This window comes from Panicum virgatum, chromosome 6K (assembly GCF_016808335.1).
Source record: "Panicum virgatum strain AP13 chromosome 6K, P.virgatum_v5, whole genome shotgun sequence".
In the NCBI taxonomy this organism is placed as follows: domain Eukaryota; kingdom Viridiplantae; phylum Streptophyta; class Magnoliopsida; order Poales; family Poaceae; genus Panicum; species Panicum virgatum.
In genome coordinates, this window is record NC_053141.1 from 2803326 (window position 1) to 2822968 (window position 19643).

The 19643-nt window shown below is 44.1% G+C and overlaps 1 protein-coding gene and 1 long non-coding RNA gene across 5 annotated transcripts in view; both read left to right on the forward strand.

Annotated features, from left to right (window-relative positions):
* LOC120711254 (protein NONRESPONDING TO OXYLIPINS 2, mitochondrial-like) overlaps positions 1-19643 on the forward strand; it is a 98530-nt gene that overhangs the window by 45182 nt on the left and 33705 nt on the right. The window contains exons 1-4 of one of the 4 annotated variants that reach the window (XM_039996723.1): positions 6583-6944; positions 17400-17560; positions 17678-17802; positions 19347-19557. In XM_039996723.1, coding sequence (XP_039852657.1) covers positions 17433-17560; positions 17678-17802; positions 19347-19366 — 273 coding nt within the window. In that variant the 5' untranslated portion in view covers positions 6583-6944; positions 17400-17432 and the 3' untranslated portion in view covers positions 19367-19557. Of the gene's footprint in view, positions 1-6582; positions 6945-17220; positions 17561-17677; positions 17803-19346; positions 19558-19643 lie in introns of those variants that run through there. The other 3 variants (XM_039996724.1, XM_039996725.1, XM_039996722.1) reach the window with 3 other exon arrangements.
* LOC120711257 lies at positions 8142-9242 on the forward strand. The gene is made up of 3 exons (XR_005690219.1): positions 8142-8302; positions 8565-8649; positions 8993-9242. It is a non-coding gene; the product is annotated as an uncharacterized LOC120711257 (long non-coding RNA).

Sequence of the window (19643 nt, forward strand, 5' to 3'; positions counted from 1 at the left end):
TGCCCCATGGGCCGGCCGAGGCAAGCTTCGCAGCTGTTCTGCCTCGTCACTCGCCCGAGCGCTTTTTTCTTTTTTATATTTAAAAAAATAAAAATTTCAAAAATATATGTCCGTTTTGAATTATTTCAAAAATACCCCCGGTCGCCCTCCCATAGGGCGACAGGCCCTTAGTGTAATTTTTTTTTTCTTCAAATTTGCAACGAGGTCCCTAAAAAAAAGGGGGCCTGTCGCCCCCCCAACGGGCGACAGGGGTCTGTCGCCCACCCCTGGGGCGACAGGGGCCTGTCGCCCGTTGGGGGGGCGACAGGGTCCCCTCCCCCTAAGTCGCCGTATGCCGCCATTCTCTTTGTCATTTGAGCCTAAAAATTCAGGAAAAAAGCCAGCCTTTGCCGCCATTCCCTTTGTCATTTGAGCCTAAAAATTCATGAAAAAAACTAGAGTGGTTGCCGTGTTGTCATATCTTTTTAAAATGGTGGAAGGACACTGCTATTGGGTCACGTATGTCTGGGCAAAGAATGCGATATTTGGGAAACCCGTGATCGCCGTCCTGAGCAGTGGCAACCTGTGATCTCGTACTCGCAGCTAGATACACTATGGTTCCTATTTTGAGCTATTCGAGCGTGTAGTCGTCATCATCGTCGGCATGATCTCGGCCGCTAACTCCTACCGCACCTAACTTTTCCTTCATTAAATCACGAAAAAAATCGCAAGAACTTCCCTTATTTCATGAGAATTATGGAACCCACAAACATAATAAGTTCATATCAATAGTATCTATAGAAACAAATGACAAGTAAACTAGCACAATCATAAACATCGGATACAAATAAGTGGTCTACAGCTATCCCATTACAAATAAACATCAGAGATACAAACATCAGATATATCTAACCACCCCTAGGGCGTCGGACCCTCTTACCCCTCTGCTGGGCACGGACATGGCCCTCGGAGTAGGTGAGAACATCCGGAGACCTCACCTGTCGCTCAGGACGTGCAAGGGGCTGCGGTGTCTGCTGCTGAGAGATCCCAAGTGGTGCTCCTCCTAGCTGTGAATACCCCAAGACATCGGGGTCACCTTGCGCGGCAGGCTCTTCTGGAGTCAAGCTGTCGAAGTCACCTAAGGTGAAAGTCTCGTTATCTGGTCGAAAGGAGGAAAAAGAAGGTCCAGCACCCGCATCGGGGTAGAATCCTACACAAAAAATGTGGATGTTAGCGTACGCTCTTATATGTCGTCACGACATGTAGAAACCGAAATACGAAACATAAACTAACCTGTGTAGACCGGTATCTGTGGCCCCGGTACCATCACTGGATACGGTCCGGCAACTGGTGCTGTCCCTCTAAACATTCCAGTATGGACGAACGCAGTAGCTGGATCGTATCCTGTATGTGATATTAGTAAATATGTAGGAACACTTGATCTAATTTTAAAAATATATGTACGTTACCTGCACTTGGGAAGAACTGCGACGTCGGCCCGTGCACGGTCGACGGACACGGGAACGACGACGAGGCCTGGGACGACCCGTGACTGTCATCGTACTGCACACGGCTTCCCAAGTTGTGCACTACCTGACGCAACTGATCACGCTGCCTCGACCATGCCTCTGTCTGCTCAAACTGGGTCATTGGGGATCCGGCACATACCCTCATCAGGTAAGTTGAGCAGTCCGTCTCCATCATGTTGCAAAGGCGAAATTGCATCCATTCAGTAAAGGTACAGTTACAAACACATGAATTATCTTATGAATATGAATATATATATGCAAATATGATCAAGAGACTCACCGCGCCAGCTAGTGCCTCCACGTGGTGCCGGGCATAGCCATCCTGAGGCCTCGCCTGGTGTGGCTGCGAGTGAGTGTCAACAAAAACCAGACGAGCCCGAGTCCGGGGTAAGTACCAGGTGAGGTAAGCCCTAAAGAAGCTGTCTGTGTGTGGTCCTGTTGGATGGACCAAGTGCTCGTCTGCCTGTTCCCATTGGTCCACCCACAGCTGCATCTTGGTGAGCCAATCATCAGAGCACGGCAAGCCACTCCTTGACAACCTACAAAGTGGACCACGAAGAATCGTTAGATTCGACACGAATGTATGAGTCAAGTTCATTCATAATTACCTGTGGTCCTGGCGACTGACAAGCTCCAACGCGGTGGGCACTGAAAACTCCTGTCGTTGCCCAAACTGTCTCCTGACTCTCCAGGACCACAAAGTCGCATGATATATTGCGATGCGAGGGAAGAACTTCTGACAGCAAATAAGTGTGCTCTGTCACAATGGAATATTTTCAGTTTGACTTCCATTTTCCCTTGAATGCATGTACTCGCCATGGACATCCAGCATTCACACACTTCACCTCATATTCTTTACTGCCAGACTTTACGACTTTGAATTCTCGTTTCAATGATATTGCCCATAGTCTCACAGCATCTTTTACGGCTTCAATGTTTGGATATGTTGCACCTTGCACTACCTCATTCCCTCTGTACTCCCACTCCTGATTTCGTACCTCTTCTGCGACATGACTGCCAAAACCATACTCCTTCCACTCTTTTAGCAATGAGTACTGCTCGTCATCAGATGAGCCCTCATATTCTTCCATCTCTATTGCGGTTTGTTCTGCCTCCATCTCGTCCATAATGCTATGTATCCTCCCTCCCTCATCAGCAAGGCCATGTGATCCCATGTTTTGGTTCTCTGTCTCTTCTGACTCTTCTTGCTCAACATAATTGGTCTCTCTTCGAATACTCGGAGTTCCTTGATCTGCACATTGTTGGATTTCATTTTGTGTCTTCTCCCGGATTTGAACAAGAATGGCCAAAGGCCACCCACGCTCTAGAGCTGCTTGCATGTACTTCTGCCAGTCATCAGTGCTGTATATCATCATCAATTTCCATAATTCACTTTCTAACTCCCAATTAACAAGAGACTGGACAGTGATCACATGTGTCAACGGATCAACACAGAACCCACGCTGCAGCCACTTACATATGGAACCAAAACTCCTTTCCAGAGGTTTATCTATGGCGCTAGATGTGCACATAAAGGCAGAAAGATCTACTCCATTTGGCCCATACATAACATTATATTCACCATAAAATACTTGAAACTGCATCTTGCTCGACATATCTGTATATCACATAATACTTATCGAGTTATACTCTTTACTTCACTACCTTATTCAATAATCCGTAAAAACTAAGTATGAAATTCAACTACAACGTCTAAGTATTCATAACTACGTGATGACACTCAAATTCTATACTGCATATGCCAAATTCTATTCTAAATCATAATTAATTTATAAACACATCTTTAATAGTACTACAATTGTAATAATAAATGTGTAGTATTAATTTTCTAAACTAATTTACTACTACGTAACTACAAACTAAAGTATCATTAAACTCCTACTTAAATGGTTCTACTATAGCACTAATTAAATTAAATTACTCACCCGTACTTAAATTACTCCTACTTAAATGCGTAGTAATTAAATAGAAAAATATATAAACTAAATATACTAACCTGCAGATCACAAGTGCTGAATCCGACAGGGCTTCGCCGCTTCCCTTTTCCTCACCTCTCTCTTTTTTTTTTTGGATTTTTGCTGATATTTTTGGGCTGAAATGAGGAGGGAAAGGGGGGTTGGACCTTATATAAGGGGAGATACCCCGGTCGCCCGAGGGGGGGCGACAGGCCCCCCTGTCGCCCGCGGAGGGGGCGACAGGCCCCTGCCGCGCCCGTGGGCGGGCCCGCCCACTGGTCGCCCGAGGGGGGGGCGACAGCACACTGTCGTCGTTGCAGGGGCGACAGACCTCCTTTTTTTTCCAGGGACCTCGTTGCAAATTTGAAAAAAAAAATTACACTAAGGGCCTGTCGCCCTATGGGAGGGCGACCGGGGGTATTTTTGAAATAATTCAAAACGGACATATATTTTTGAAATTTTTATTTTTTTTAAATATAAAAAAGAAAAAAGCGCCTCGCCCGACGGGCTTTCCCAACGTCGTACGGTCAAGTCTGAATGTGTTGGGCCAGAGCTCCTGGGCCAATATTTGGTGTATCGTTCGGCCCTCGTTGAGATTTCCCACCTGGTGGAAAAGGAATTCTGGTCAGAAAAGACTCGTAAATTTGGATGGACAAGGAATAAAGCAGTAAGTTTTGCCAAATCCATCCGTCCGTCCGTTGTGCTCTCCCGTGACCAATTGGCCATCTCAGTTTCTCGCACACGCAGAGATGCTGCACTTCCACGATGGGTGGGTCTCTTCCAGGAATAAAGCTAGCTGATGATCTACCCGCAAAAAAAAAAAATGCTGATGATCTGCAATTTGCACATAGAGCAAAAACGAGAGAAAATAACTGGCGATCTGTGGAACGGATCTGCTGGTCGAGCTGCACCTTTTCCCCTCCAAGGACACGTACGTCCAAGAGTAGGTCGATCGAGCTATCTATCTATCTTCTCCCTCATGCATGCAGTTAGGTGAATTCATCGCAGGCGCTCGGCGGACGCTCGTGGGAGAACACGAACATGCTTGTGGCAAACAACGTGGTCAGCCCTGCCCCCCACACGTACGACCGCCGGCGATGGTGGCGAGGCGGACCCGGCCCCATTGCCCACACCATGAAATAGCCACCTTGCAGGAGATCGAACACGAGAGGACAGATAGAGGAGAATGAAATGGAGCTAACCTCACTCGTACCAGGCGTCAGCCGTGCGTGCAAGCCGGCCGCACGCGCCTCCAGCCGAAGCAACTCGCCGGCGACCGCAGCTCTGCTTGAACTCTTGTCCATCTCGATCCGGCCTCCGGCACGTCGTACGTGATCGATCACACGCACTTTGACGCCCGCCTTGGCTGCGGTGGCTGGGGTCGGCGCCGGCGAGAGGAGGTTTCCACGCGAAGAGAGGAGAGGCGAAGGCGAGGAGAGGAGCTGAGGAGGGAGCGTTGGCATCGGCGTATATTTGTACTTGTAGGCGCGTGACTGACAGAATACGAAGTATCTTCATATATTCTCCACTTTTATTCTCGACGATAACGCACTTTTATTCTCTTTCTTCTGCTCTTTATTCTTATCTTTATTCTCTCCATGGCTCCAGCCTCCTGTCAACGATAGAGTACAAGTTGCAGCTCCAAAACAGGGATTGGAGTTGAAATAAACTTTTATTTTCTAATCCTAAGTACTTCGTACTTAAGCTTATAAGCGATCACTTTTGCTTGGAATCAGACGTGTCAGGACAAAATATTGTCTGTGATCACAATGAATAGCATACCTCCTCCCATCCCATCTAGTTCAATTCTCCGTCCCGTGCTTGCAGCTTGTATAGTCGTACCCCCTTTTCTTCGAGCACAGCAGCCGCTTGCCTAGGCCACGAACAGTGTGAGGACGCCAATGCTTGGACCACAGAGCGCGTGGATCCCCGTGCCTCCGACCGTCATTGCCGTCGAGGACGGAAACAGTCGCCCCTGCAACGAACGGCGAGCTCTGCGCTGAGGCCATGTCCAACGGCCAGCGATTTCGATAGCTTAAGCTGAGGTGGCAGTGAGAGAAAACGCAAAAAGTGTCACGCTGGCGGTTGTTTACTCGCTAGCTTATGGTGCGTTTACCTAGGTACTGAGTGAGCTGGTGTGGTAATCGCTAGCAATAGAAGGCCGTGTGTTAGTTAGGGGGTGAAAAAGTTTTTATGAAAACTTTTCGCCCTTTTGATCACTAATTAGAGGTATTAAATGAAGTATAATTACAAAATAATTTTCACAATTATGGTACTGTAGCATGTGCTGTAGCTAATAAGGTCTTTTACCGCATAATTAGAGGATGATTAGGTGCGGTTACTGTAGCATCACTGTAACCAATCATGGTGGAACTTGACTCATTAGATTTGTCTCGAAAAGTTACACCCATCCGTGAAAAGATTTCGCTAATAAACTTCGTTTAGTACTCCATGCATGCATTCGTCTTTTTGTGAATTTTTTTCACATTATAAACCAAACATGGCCGAAAATCATTTCTCCTTTCTTTAGTATTTTCTAGCTCCATGTAGGCCGACGGTATTGTCGAAACTGTTGGAGGAGGCCTGATGCCGAGGACCCTGTGGCTGCAGCCGCGCGCTGCCGCCGCCGAGGATGGGAACGTATCGCCACCGCTAAAATGGAAAATGAAGCCTCGGCCACCGTTTGCATTTTGCACACTGCAAATGCTCTTACCCGTACTCTGGTCGTGTTTGGTTCTGTTCTAGAATTTTAGAATATAATTCACGAAAAAAGAATCTCACATGCATAGAGTATTAAATGAAGCCTATCTGCAAAACCTTTTCAATGATGGGTGTAATTTTTCGTGATGAATCTAATGGCGGTAATTAATCGATGATTGGTTGCAGTAATGTTACAGTAACCATCATCTAATCATGCGATCAAAAGTCTTATTAGATTCGTCAGGATACCTAGCATAGATTTCTGAAGTTAATTTTGTAAACTACTTTTATTTAATTTAATATAATAATTAACAGTTAAAGTGTTGATTTTCTAAAATTCTACAAAACGGATCGTGTACCCGCACATACCCACAGCTGCGGCTCCGAGCCCCGCATGGATCGACTCCCTCCGAGCCGCGGACACAGATCCTCTGACGTGCTATCCTCCACAGTTGGCTCACTGGCGCGTGTGTCCAGAAACCACGCGAAGTGACCGACAGGAAAAGATCCCGTCCCGAGCAGCAGGCCCGCAGCCTGCTAATGTAGCTAATCAACCAATTCCTCCCCAAATTTCTCCCGCAGGAAAAAACAACGCCGAATCTCATGATTAGTTCGCCGCACAGAAGAGATGCCCCGATCCGCCGCCGGGGACGTCGCCGTTCCAGCGATCCAGCATCACCCGTTCATGAATCGCTGAATCTCTTTTGATATCTTCCTGAGGCATCTCTTTCGCCTGCCACAGATTCCGGGCCTTTTGGCATCTTGTCTTCAGCGATCGATCACACGCACTTTGACGCCCGCCTTGGCTGCGGTGGCTGGGGTCGGCGCCGGCGAGAGGAGGTTTCCACGCGAAGAGAGGAGAGGCGAAGGCGAGGAGAGGAGCTGAGGAGGGAGCGTTGGCATCAGCATATATTTGTACTTGTAGGCAGTGTCTGCGTGACTGACAGAATACGAAGTATCTTCACATATATTCCGCCTTCAGATTCTTCAATTCGCCTTTCGATCCATATTCGTCGATCTCCTTATTCTTTGCTTTCTTTTATTCTCTTTCTTCTGCTCTTTTTTTCTTGTCTTGTTTATTCTCTTCATGCAGATGTTTGCATGATACGAAAGGTGCGCAATCCATGGCATACCTCAGCAAACATTTCTAAAGATCTGAAACAGCCACGATTACAATATAGAGATGTTGTTCAATTCTCGTTATGTACGCTTCAAGCCCACCCATTGGTGATAGTGTTGGACTAAACCAAAATTTCTGATAAAAACATTATGTGCTTTAGAAACTAGTAGAGTGCACGTGCGACAAGCACGTGTTTTCAAAAACACAAATAAGAGTTTCATAATAAATAATAATTTATATCTATAGGAAAAATGTACACCCACGAGGTTGTATTTTCCAAACACTTCATAAACAATAATTTTTGACAGTAACCAGCTATTAGCATGGCATCCATTAAAATTGTTCAATAATTAAACACATGGTATTTCAATTCTTTATGCAAAGAGTTGTAAAAAAAATTCAGCTAAGCAAAATATAGGGATACAAGCCATAATAATTATTAGAGTTGCAATACTACATAACAGTCGTCGCATAAAAAATCACGTTGCGACATAATTATTTGAATTTGAAACTGGAAGATCCGGCAATTCCCCATACTCCATGCATGTACTCACAAGTGGAGGAGTTAGAAAACTAACACTACTACAGAATTGGCCATTGCCAACGGGCTATCACCGCCAGTTTAACATGAACCGGCGGTGATGAGGTATCACCGCCGGGTCCCGAGTGGGTGGCCGTAGTGGCCGTTGGAACCGGCGGTGATGCTGATTATCACCGTCGGTTCGTGTTACGAACCGTTGGTGATGTCCTGCGGGCATATCACCGCCGGTTTGTAACACGAACCGGCGGTGATAAGAAGCATCACCAATGGTTCGTGTTACAAACCGGCGGTGATAAGCCTGTACAGTACAAAACCCCAACCCCTCCTTCCTCCTACCACCTTTCTTCTCCAACCCGACGGCCACACCTCTCTCCTCCATTGTTGCTGCCGGATTTTGCCGAAATTCTCATGAAACCTCACCATTTTTGATGTATTGGCTCCACCAACTTATTCTAAGGTTAGTAGCCATCAATTCATTGGCTTTGTACCCATTTTCTTGGGATTAATGATGCATTTCGTGATGAATTGATCAAGGAGGACTTTTTTCTCCATTTTTGGATCATTTCTCATCATTGGGGCTTCTTTTTTTGTTGTTTGAGTGAACCAACTTGTGATAGGTTTGTAGCTAGCAATCCATTTGATTCATAGCCTTTATCTTAGGATTAGTCATTCATTTTGTGATGAATTGATCAAGGAGAGTCTCTTTTTCTTCACTTTAGGATAAATTCTCATGAACACTCATCATGAAGTCATCATGGAGGCTCATTAAATTTTGAGGACTGGACTTCACATATTTGATTCAAGGTAAGAACTAGCTCTTTATGGTTAGATTGTTGTCATAATTGTGATGATTGGGATGTAAGGGGTCTTTCTTAAGTAGTTTATAGGATATTTATTAATTGTGATGATCGAGATGTAAATGCTTTTTCTTAATTAATTTAGATGGCATTTCTTAGTTTTGATGATAAGGAACTTGACAAAAATTGAAGTAGATATTTTAATTATTGAAGTAAAGCCTCTTTCTTAATTGATTTAGATGGCCCTTAAAGTGTGATATTTGTTACGAAACTTGATAAACTGAAAATCTATGTGTTGAGATGATAATTTTACTAAATTCAGATTCTTGGATGTTTTCTTGTGTGCATAGATGAATCGAGGTTGGATGTACGGTACAAAGGCTGGAAATTTGGATTTTGTCAATGGTGTGGACTCGTTTGTGCAGACTGCCAAGGCACACAAGAATCTACAAGATGATGGCTACGTGTATTGCCCATGCATTGATTGCAAAAATCAGAAGCAGTTTGGCAATGTTGAGCAGATCCGCTTTCATCTGTTATTTAGAGGTTTTATGCCCAACTACCAAGTTTGGAACAAGCACGGTGAGGTTGGTGAGACAATGCACTCCGTCCATGAGGACAGGCATGAAACAGTGGAGGAAACAACTAACCCGGAAATAGTAGAGGAAACCGGACATGAAAGCGTAAATGAAACCATGCAGGAAACATTAGTTGCTGATGATGTTGTGGATGCACTAGACCAGATGATACGTGATGCGGAACCGGACTTTCTTGACAAAAAGAATCTGAAGAAGTTGGAGTAGATGAGGATAGATGCAAGAACACCACTTTACCCAAGTTGCAGCGTGTCTAAACTTGAAGCAAACCTGATGCTATTGGAGATGAAGTCTAGTAATGGTTTGTCAGACAAGGGATTTGATGATTTGTTAAGCTTATTGCAGAAGTTGCTGCCAAGCCCTAACGGGTTGCCTGAAAACACATACCAGGCGAAGCAAATGATTTGCCCAATGGGACTGGAGGTACAAAAGATCCATGCATGCCCTAAGGATTGCATCTTGTATCACGGCAAATATGAAGACTTGGATGCATGTCCAGTGTGCTCAGCTTCACGGTACAAATGTCCTGAATCAGCATTGTCAATGAAAGGTGACCGCAACAAACGACCACCTGCCAAGGTCGTCTGGTATTTTCCTATCATTCCTCGTTTGAAACGGTTGTTTGCAAACGCGAAGACTGCCAAGCTGATGAGGTGGCATGCCGAAGATCGACTCGTTGATGGGAATCTCAGACACCCTGCAGATGGTTCACAGTGGAGAGCTATCAACTACAAATACAAGAATCGGTTTGCAAAGGAAATAAGAAACATAAGATTCGGTTTGAGTACGGATGGGATGTGTCCTTTTAACATGGTGAGCAGCAAACACTTTAATTCAACTTCTTATGATCCTTCTCTGTGTTACTGCAGAATCTGTGGTCGTGGTTTATCAATGATGAAGTTGCTGATAATGTTTGTACTTCTAATTCTACCTTGCTTTCACTAGCACTGGCTCTGGTTGCCTTCTCTTATTTGCATCGCACCCAGGATTGATCATATAAGCCATGTGCTTGCTTTAAAGTTTTAATAGTTTACCGCCTTGGCTATCAACAATACTCTGTAACTGTTCTATCTAATATCATGCAACTTTTCTTACCAGGTTATCTTTCTGCTTGAGTTCATAAAGTTTGAAGACAAGTCTGTAGCGTGGAAAAGTGGTGGTCCAGGTTTGCTTCTTACTCGTGCAATCAAAAAATACTATGGCAAAAGCATACAGCTGATTGTTGGGGATGTAGAGCTTAGAGGTGTCATCAAGTCCAATTTGGTCAGTAGATGTCTTTTTAGTTGTTTTTTTTATGTCTTTGCATTTGCATGAATATTCCTGTTTACAACTCAGTTACTTTATCTTGCTAGAATGTCAAGTGCTTTGAAAATGAGGATGTTATTTTTGAACTGATGTGGGGGTTAAAGCATGTTCTGTCTTATTACGTTCGCCAAGAAAGAGACAACATCACTCTTGAGTATCGTCTCCCATTATCTCAAGGACTTAAAGACTGCATGAGTAAATATGAAGTCATTATTCCTACAGAAGCAGTAAGAACTGAACTTTCTTGCAGTTGCCCAGTTGTACTCTTCTTTAGTGTATAATTTTCATTCTTCTGGTTTTGTGCTTTACTGCTGTGCGGTGCCCTGTTGTCATGCCTTCTATATATAGATGCATGTGGTGACATGGAATAGTACTCTCTCCATCTTAAATATATAACATGTAATAATATCTTAAACATGTCTATTGTACAAATGATGCAATATTATTATATGAAAATATTTTTTTGATGGGAAAAAGGTCTTCACCGCCGGTTCGTGTCTTCAACCGGCGGTGTTGATGTCTCCATCACCAACGGTTCCAGATACGAACCGGCGATGATGGGTGCACATCACCAACGGTTCTGGAACCGGCGGTGATGGCCCAGCTATCACCAACGACATAAATCCAACGCCTCCCAAACCATTGGTGATACTCCTTACGAACCGGCGGTGATGAGGGGTGCTGGAGTAGTGTAATCACGTAGGCATCACTGGAATGGAGATCCTGCTACAAGGCAAACATTTTCAAAGAAGTAGAGAAGAGATGGAATTCATATTATAGAAATCAGAAAATCCAGCTATGTGATTAAAAAGTAGTGGTGATCAAAAGGTCATATCATATGATGTCGAGGCCCTGCTGCAAGGCAAACATTTTCAAAGAAGTTTACTATGTAGATTTTTTTTAGATTAAGGAAAATCCCGGCCTTGAACATTCACAAACGAATGTCTACAACCAACACAAACTGCAGTACGCAGACTGCACAGCATACAGCTTAAGGGAGAAAAACACAAACGAGATTCTGCTTTAGCAGCCACCAGAGCTTACAGCCAGCAAACTGTCCTCACCACAAGCTAAAAAACAGAGTTTTAACTCATAATGAGAGAGGACTGCTGACCATCCAAACACTTCAAAGAAGCTAAGACTCGATTCTTCTTCTAAAATTCCAGCCTTGCTTGACATAGAACTCTAGCAGTACTCCCTCCATTCTTCCACAATTTTTAGCTATAAAATTCTCCTCTTCCTTTTTAGAGAGCTGCGACCATCTCCTTGCCCAGAAAGTCCCTCTGAAGATGACCTGCAAATACGAGTTAGGAGGAGTTTGACAGAAAACTGCATTATTTCGGCAAAGCCAAATGGCCCAACAAAGAGCCACTGCACCTACTAGTAATTGTTTTCTTAGCTTAACAGAAAAACTTCTGAGCCAAGATCTCAGCAGGTTAGTTACATTGGAAGGGGGTTGTATCCCAAAACCATCCTTACTGATCCCCACACAAATTTTGCAACATGACACTCAAAAAACAAATGTTGTATGGTCTCTTTACAAGAACAGAAACAGCATGCACTATCACCCTTCCAATTCCTTTTTAGCAAGTTATCTTAACTTTCAGTGGTACCCTTAACTTCCATAAAACACTATGTTCCGGGAGCCTGCCCGCCTGCATTATATCTCTATACATTGACTTCATTGAAAATAAATGATATTTATCCAAATTCCATTCCCATCTGTCTTCTGCCTCCACCAGATTCACATTCAGCACCAATGAAACCAAGTCAATCCACAATCTAAATTTCCCACCCACAAGTGCTCTTCTGAATGATATGTTCAATGGACGTGTACACAGCACATCAGCCACAGTTTGGTGCTTCTTTCTTGCAATCCTATATAACTCAGGGAACTGATTCATAAGAGGTTCACCTCCTACCCACCAATCCTCCCAAAATCTTGTCTGTCTACCATTTTTAACCAGAAACTTTCCCCTAGGGAAGAAATGGTCTTTACTTCCATTAAACCTGACAAGAATTGGGAGTCTCCTAGTTGCTTAGTCACTTGTGAAAAAGTCCTATTCTTCAGATACTTTTTCTAAAGCAACTGCTGCCACACCCCATCCTCGTTAATAAGCTTATACAACCATTTGCTTAAAAGACACACATTCTGTACATCCAGATCTATAATTCCCATTCCCCCCAACACATTTTGGAGAGCACAAAATATTCCACCTTGCTAGTCCGTACTTCTTTTTGTGGCCCTCATTTTGCCAAAAAAATCTGGATCGATAATAGTCCAGTTTCTTAAGAATTCCTCTAGGGATTCTGAAGAAGCAAAGCATGAACATTGGCAAACTGGATAAGATGGAATTTATTAGTACCAGCCTCCCACCTGTTGACAGTAGCTTACTCTTCCAGCTGCTCAATTTCTTTTGGAATCTTGTCTCCAGCTGTTCCCAATCCTTATTTGCAATTTTGTGTTGGCTCATTGGTATACCCAAATACTTAAAAGGGAATGACCCTTCCTTGCAGCCAAACAACTGAATGTAGCTTGATGCTTTGGTGCTAGCCTCACCCAAACAGAAAATCTCATTTTTATGGTAATTTATTTTTAAACCAGATATCTTCTCAAACACACAAAGGATCAGTTTCAAGTTTTGAGCCTGTACTAGATCATCCTCAAGAAAGAGAACTATGGCATCTACATATTGCAGAATCGACAGTCCTTCTTCAATCAAATGAGGTACTAACCCTTTTAACTGATCACTCCTCCTAGCCCTTGACACTAGAACTGCTAGCATATCAGCTACCACATTGAATAGAACCGGGGACAGGGGGTCTCCCTGTCTGAGACCTTTCTTGGTCTGAAAGAACTCACCAATATCATCATTCACTTTGATTCCCACACTGCCACCACTCACAATGCTTTCAATCCACCTGCATCATTTTGGGGCAAACCCTTTCATTCTTAAGGTTTGTTGTAAAAAATCCCAATTTACTTTGTCATATGCCTTCTCAAAGTCTAATTTCAAAATAACCCCATTCTTCTTTTTTTTTCTTAATCTCATGCTGTGTCTCATGCAAGATTACCACACCTTCCATTATATTTCTTCCAGGTAAGAAGAATGGTTAGTTCCTAGTCATGATAACAGTAATGAAAGAACCAGAAACATGCGAAGTGTCAAAGGCTCCTGCCAACGATAGAGTACAAGTTGCAGCTCCGAAGCAGGGATTGGAGTTGAAATAAACTTTTATTTTCTAATCCTAAGTACTTCATATTTAAGCTTATAAGCGATCACTTTTGCTTGGAATCAGACGTGTCAGGATAAAAAATTGTCTGTGATCACAATGAATAGAGCATACCTCCTCCCATCCCATCTGGTTCAATTCTCCTTCCCGTGCTTGCAGCTTGTATAGTCGTACCCCCTTTTCTTCAAGCACAGCAGCCGCCTGCCTAGGCCACGAACAGTGTGAGGACGCTAATGCTGGGACCACAGAGAGCGTGGATCCCCACGCCTCCGACCGTCGTTGCCATCGAGGACGGGAACAGTCGCCCCTGCAACGAACGGCGAGCTCTGCGCGGACGCCGAGGCAGGGGCGGAGCCAATTGAGGTGTATGGGTGTACATACACCCAATAATTTGGACAAAAAATTTTTAGCAAGTGTACATATATATATATATATATATATATATATATATATATATATATATATATATATATATATATATAACTGAGTTAGATCATGTTTATTTGAGCCCAAATTAGAGAACTAGGCCCGTGGGCTGGCCTGCTATCTCCGCTACACTACCTCACCCTCACGCCAATCCCCTTCGGGGCTCTCCACGAGATATCTCCTCATTCCTCAATCGACCTCTCCTCTCCTCTTCTATTTTTCTGTTGCTGCTAGCTAGGGTTGGCCCTTGCCCTTGGAGTTCAGCTGTGGCCGGCACCTGGCTGCTGCCTCTGGCAGCAGATCTGACGAAGCCACAGAACGGAGGGCGAATCGGTGTCGGCGGCAGCTGCAGGGCCATGCCTGCTGTTGCTGCACAGCCGGCGACTGTGGCAGCCGAGTGCACGGCGGCCACGGCGGCCGCGGAATCTGCAAACTGACCTCCCCTAAATTGGCTAGCAGAAAGTTTTGAGGATGTTAACAAGGTTGTTCTAAAAAATGCTCCAAAGAACTGCAAGCTGACCTCCCCTATGATACAAAAAGAGCTCATAAACTGTTGTGCCAAAGAGACCACTAAACTTATTATAGAAGATCTTGGTGATGACTACGTTGCAATACTTGCGGATGAATCTAGCGATGTGTACCAAAAGGAACAATTAGCTCTTTGCATATGTTATGTTGATAAGAAAGGAAGGGTAGTTGAGAGATTTCTTGGTATTGTCCATGTGGAGAACACTACCTCATTGACACTGAAAAATGCTATTGAGAAACTACTTATGGATCATTCATTGAGCTTGTCTAGAATTCGTGGGCAGGGATATGATGGTGCTAGCAACATGAAAGGTGCACTTAACGGCCTAAAGAAATTAATTATGGATGAGTCGCCTTCAGCTTATTATGTGCATTGCTTTGCACATCAGCTTCAGTTAACCCTTGTGGCTGTTGCCAAAGAAAATCAAGATTGCAAATGTTTCTATGAGCAACTTGGGTTGTTGTTGGCAGCCATCGGGAATTCTTGCAAGAGGTTGCAAATGCTTCGAGTTGCTCAAGCGGAGCATGTTATTGAAGCATTAGAGTTGGGTGAAATTGAAAGTGGCCGTGGTTTGAATCAAGAAATGGGTTTAGGTAGGCCTAGAGATACTCGTTGGGGGTCTCACTACAAAACGATACAGCATATTATTCTCATGTATGAGCCTATCCGAAAGGTGCTGCAAGAAATTGGAGATGATCCTGAATACAAAGAATCAGGGAAAGCTGAAATGGCCTTGTGTTCACTTGAGTCATTTGAATTTGTGTTCCTTGCACATTTGTTGGACACCATATTTGGCTACACAGATGACCTTAATTGTGCTTTGCAAAAGAGGGATCAAGACATTGTCAATGCTATTTCTCTCATATATTTAACAAAGACTCAACTTGAGTTATTGCGGGAGGATAATGGATGGGAGAGCTTTCTTGCTGATGTTACTTCTTTTTGTGTGAAGCGCAAGATAGATGTTCCCAATATGGATGACATATACAAGGCAGCTGGAAGGTCAAATAGGAAGTATGTCAAACTCACAAATTATCATCGTTTCAAAGTTGACATGTTTTTAGGCATCATTGATAGGCAACTTAAGGAGCTCAATGATAGGTTTGATGAGGTAAACACTGATTTGCTTAGCTATATGTCATAATTCAATCCCAAAGATTCATTTGCTGCATTTGACAAGGAGAACTTGATGAAACTTGCTAAATTTTATCCCAAAGATTTCTCAGTCACCGAATTGGGGCGTCTATCCTATCAACCTGGTGTCCAGAGACCACGCGAAGTGACCGACAGAAAAAGATCCCGTCCCGAGCAGCAGGCCCACAGCCTGCTAATGTAGCTAAGCTAATCAATCAATTCCTCCCCAAATTTCTCCCGCAGGCAAAAACAACGCCGAATCTCATGATTAGTTCGCCGCACAGAAGAGATGCCCCGATCCGCCGCCGGGGACGTCGCCGTTCCAGCGATCCAGCATCACCCATTCGTGAATCGCTGAATCTCTTTTGATCTCTTTCTGAGGCATCTGTCGGCCCACAAATTAGGAGAGTCGGCCTAATTGGACGCACACTCGGAGGAAGTTTTACTACACCCCAAAAACTAACCTAAGAGGTGAGTGACTCCCCCCACTTTTTAAGTTGTTTCAACTCTCTTCCCACAACCAATGTGAAATTAATCCCAACAATCTTCTCTGTCACACATTAGTGCCACCCTCAGCACTGACCGGGGTCCCACACCCACATAGTCCACCAGTGACCAGTCCGACACACGGGCCTCACACCCGCAGGTTCACAACTGACCGGCTCGACACACGAGCATACACGGGCCTCACACCCACGGGTCCACTGGGCTTCGGGCCTACACCACCCGAGTGTGCACGGGCATAGGAGATTGCGGACCCAGCTCTGATACCAATTGTACCAATTGTCAGCCCAAAACTAGAAGAGTTGGCCCAACCGGGCACACACTCGGGGAAATCTTGCTACACCCCCAAAAGCTAGTCCAAGAGGTGAGTGACTCCCTCACTTTTTAAGTTGGTTCAACTCTCCCCCCACAACATATTGGTGCCACCCTCAGCACTGACCGGGGTCCCACACCCACACAGTCCACCAGTGATCAGTCCAACACACGGGCCTCACACCCGCAGGTCCACCACTGACCGGCTCGACACACGAGCACACACAGGCCTCACACCCACGGGTCCACTGGGCTTCGGACCTACACCACCTGAGTGTGCACGGGCATAGAAAATTACGGACCCAGCTCTGATACTAATTGTCGATTCAAAAATCATGAGAGTCGGTCCAATCGGGCGCACATCCGGAGGAAGCCTTGCTACACCCCTAAAACTAGCTCAAGAGGTGAGTGACTCCCCCCATTTGGTTCAACTCTCTCCCCATAACCAATATAGGACTAATCCAAACAGCATCTCTTTCGCCTGCCACAGATTCCGGGTCTTTTGCAATCAGCTCGCTTCGCGTGTAGCAAAGGGAATCCAGGTGAGCTGCCGCATATCAAGAACGACCTCAAAACTAAATTGATTTTATTTTGGATCTAATCCTGGTTTGCTGCCGCTACATTTGAAGCAGACACAATTTAGTTTGTCATCTTGCGGCCAGTTTGACGAGTACCAAAGAAGTGGGTTGTACGCAGCTGATTGGTCACCAGCAGGACTCTTGTCTTCAGCGTCATCCATCGCTAGAAACTATGGCGTCCTTGTGCCGCGCCGCCGCCGCCACCACTGCCGTGAGGTCAGCGGCGCTCCGGTCGAGATCCCCGGCGGATAGGATGTTCCAGGCGATGAGGTCTCCTCTCTCGGCACCGCGCATCCGCAGGTAATGCCCAAACTCCCCTGAATAATTTTGCATATTCTTGCCTTCAACTGGTCTTTGCTCGAAGCGATCCTGGAAGCCTGAAAATGGGATGCCTTTTGCTGATCCTGCCTGTCTCAGGCCCGTCGTGGCGGCGGCGCTGGCGAGCCTGGGGTCGCTAATGCCGCTTCACAGCGCCGTGGCGGCCGCACGGCTGCGGTCCTGCATCGCCGCCGACTCGGCATGCTGGAGCTGCCTTTCCCAAGGTGGTCCATTTTGCTTCCTCCTCTTTGCGTTGTATGATTGGTTGAAGGCTATGTTGATTGGTTATATTTCCGCTGCGTGTTCTTACATTCTGTGTTCTCTGGTCATGAAATGTCCTGCTTTGTTGGTGTGAGGATTGTGATGTGTTGCATTTCTTATCAAATTCGTCAACTCATGAGGTTAGGTTGTTGCATTTTTATTCCAAAAATTATTTCATATTTACTTATGAGTGCAAAAATCTAAGATCTTTGTTGATCTAGTCATCATTCTTGACTGAACGGGGTATATCAAGCCATTGGATTTATAGTAACAATCTGTTGAACTTGTTAGTTTCAAGAGCATTGCATTGCTTGTTGGTGGTAAATTGGAAATTTATTATAACCTTTTCTGCCTGGTGTCTATGATTTCAATTCATAAACCAAGGCAACAGGAATAGTATTTATCTGCATGTAGGGAAATCAAGAATGGAGACTCGCTGTGAAAGGTTAAAAGCCTTTGCCTGACTGAATATATTCATGGCCCTGTTTTTTTTTCTCAGCCTTTGCATGTTTATTTCCTCGTATATATTTGTGGCATCCTAAAATTCTAAAAGGGCTGTTAAAAATTTGAAGGGTTTCAACACTATGCAGAAAATCCAAGCTTTGATGAAATTAAAGTTGGACATTTACAGATTGTTGTTAAAGATAATATCAAATGTTCGCTACTAATATTTTGGAGTACATCAATCGTCAAGCAATTATCTTATATTAATCAAAATCCATTCATCGTAACTAATTTGATAATCATTCTGTTAGGTTTGATCAAGCGCATTTGATCATGGCTAGGAACACAATGTGAAAGAGAATGGCTCACATGCTACTGCGTCATGACATAATTTTCAATACCTCCTTGTTCTTCTGTAAGGAGTAGCGCATGGCAGCTTGTCTTAGATAATTTTCTTAAAGGAAATTGTAGCAGAAAAAAAGAACTGCATACAGCCATGGGAACTATTGACTTCTGTTTAAGTTTGGCTTTATGATTATGCAATAACAGAGCACTTTTATCATTTTAGTGATTGTGGAAGAGTATTTTTCTATTTTTGTTAGAACTGGCATGCGCATTGATTTTTGTGTTAATATTTGTAGTTGGGAAATTATGCAAGGTGCCAAACTTAATTGTCTATCAGATCATGAACTGAAACCCATTTTGCATTCAGAGAATTGAAACGCCAGGGCCAAATCCACAAAATATGCTGTGGGGGTAGAGATCATTTTCTGTTTTTTTGAGTTGTAGTTTGTTATGTCTCGACTCAGTTTGTTTTGTGACCGTATCGAGATGCTTATTGTATTGAGGTTTATGTTGCTTGCTCATAGCAACCAGAATAGCAGATACCAAAATCTTGACTTCACACACTGTTTGGCATTTAGTTGTGAGCTGCTTATTTTACAGTATTGTATCTTTTTGGGTCATGCGATTTCCTTTGCACGTTTCTTATTTTCACTAAAACACCTACGTGTTGCACCTTTCTAATGGAGCTCTGTTGTTTTGTTCCGAAACGATGCACTAGACTTTGCTCTGCCACGGTAATGAAGGCTGAAGAAGGTGATCAATTCCAAACAGTGTTGCGAAGCTCTTATCCATCTAGAATCGTTTTTGATGTACCATTGCTGGACCGTATGAGAGTCCATTACTTCACTGACAGTCATACAAAATGTATCTGGAAGTACATTGGTTTCACTTGTGGTTTCTGTTTTATATTGACGTGCTTTTGGTGATGATATTCTATGCTTGGTTCTTGTCGATTGAAAATTTGTTGTGGTTGGTGCTTTCTTCAATCTCTAATATATCTTAGACAGATAAATAA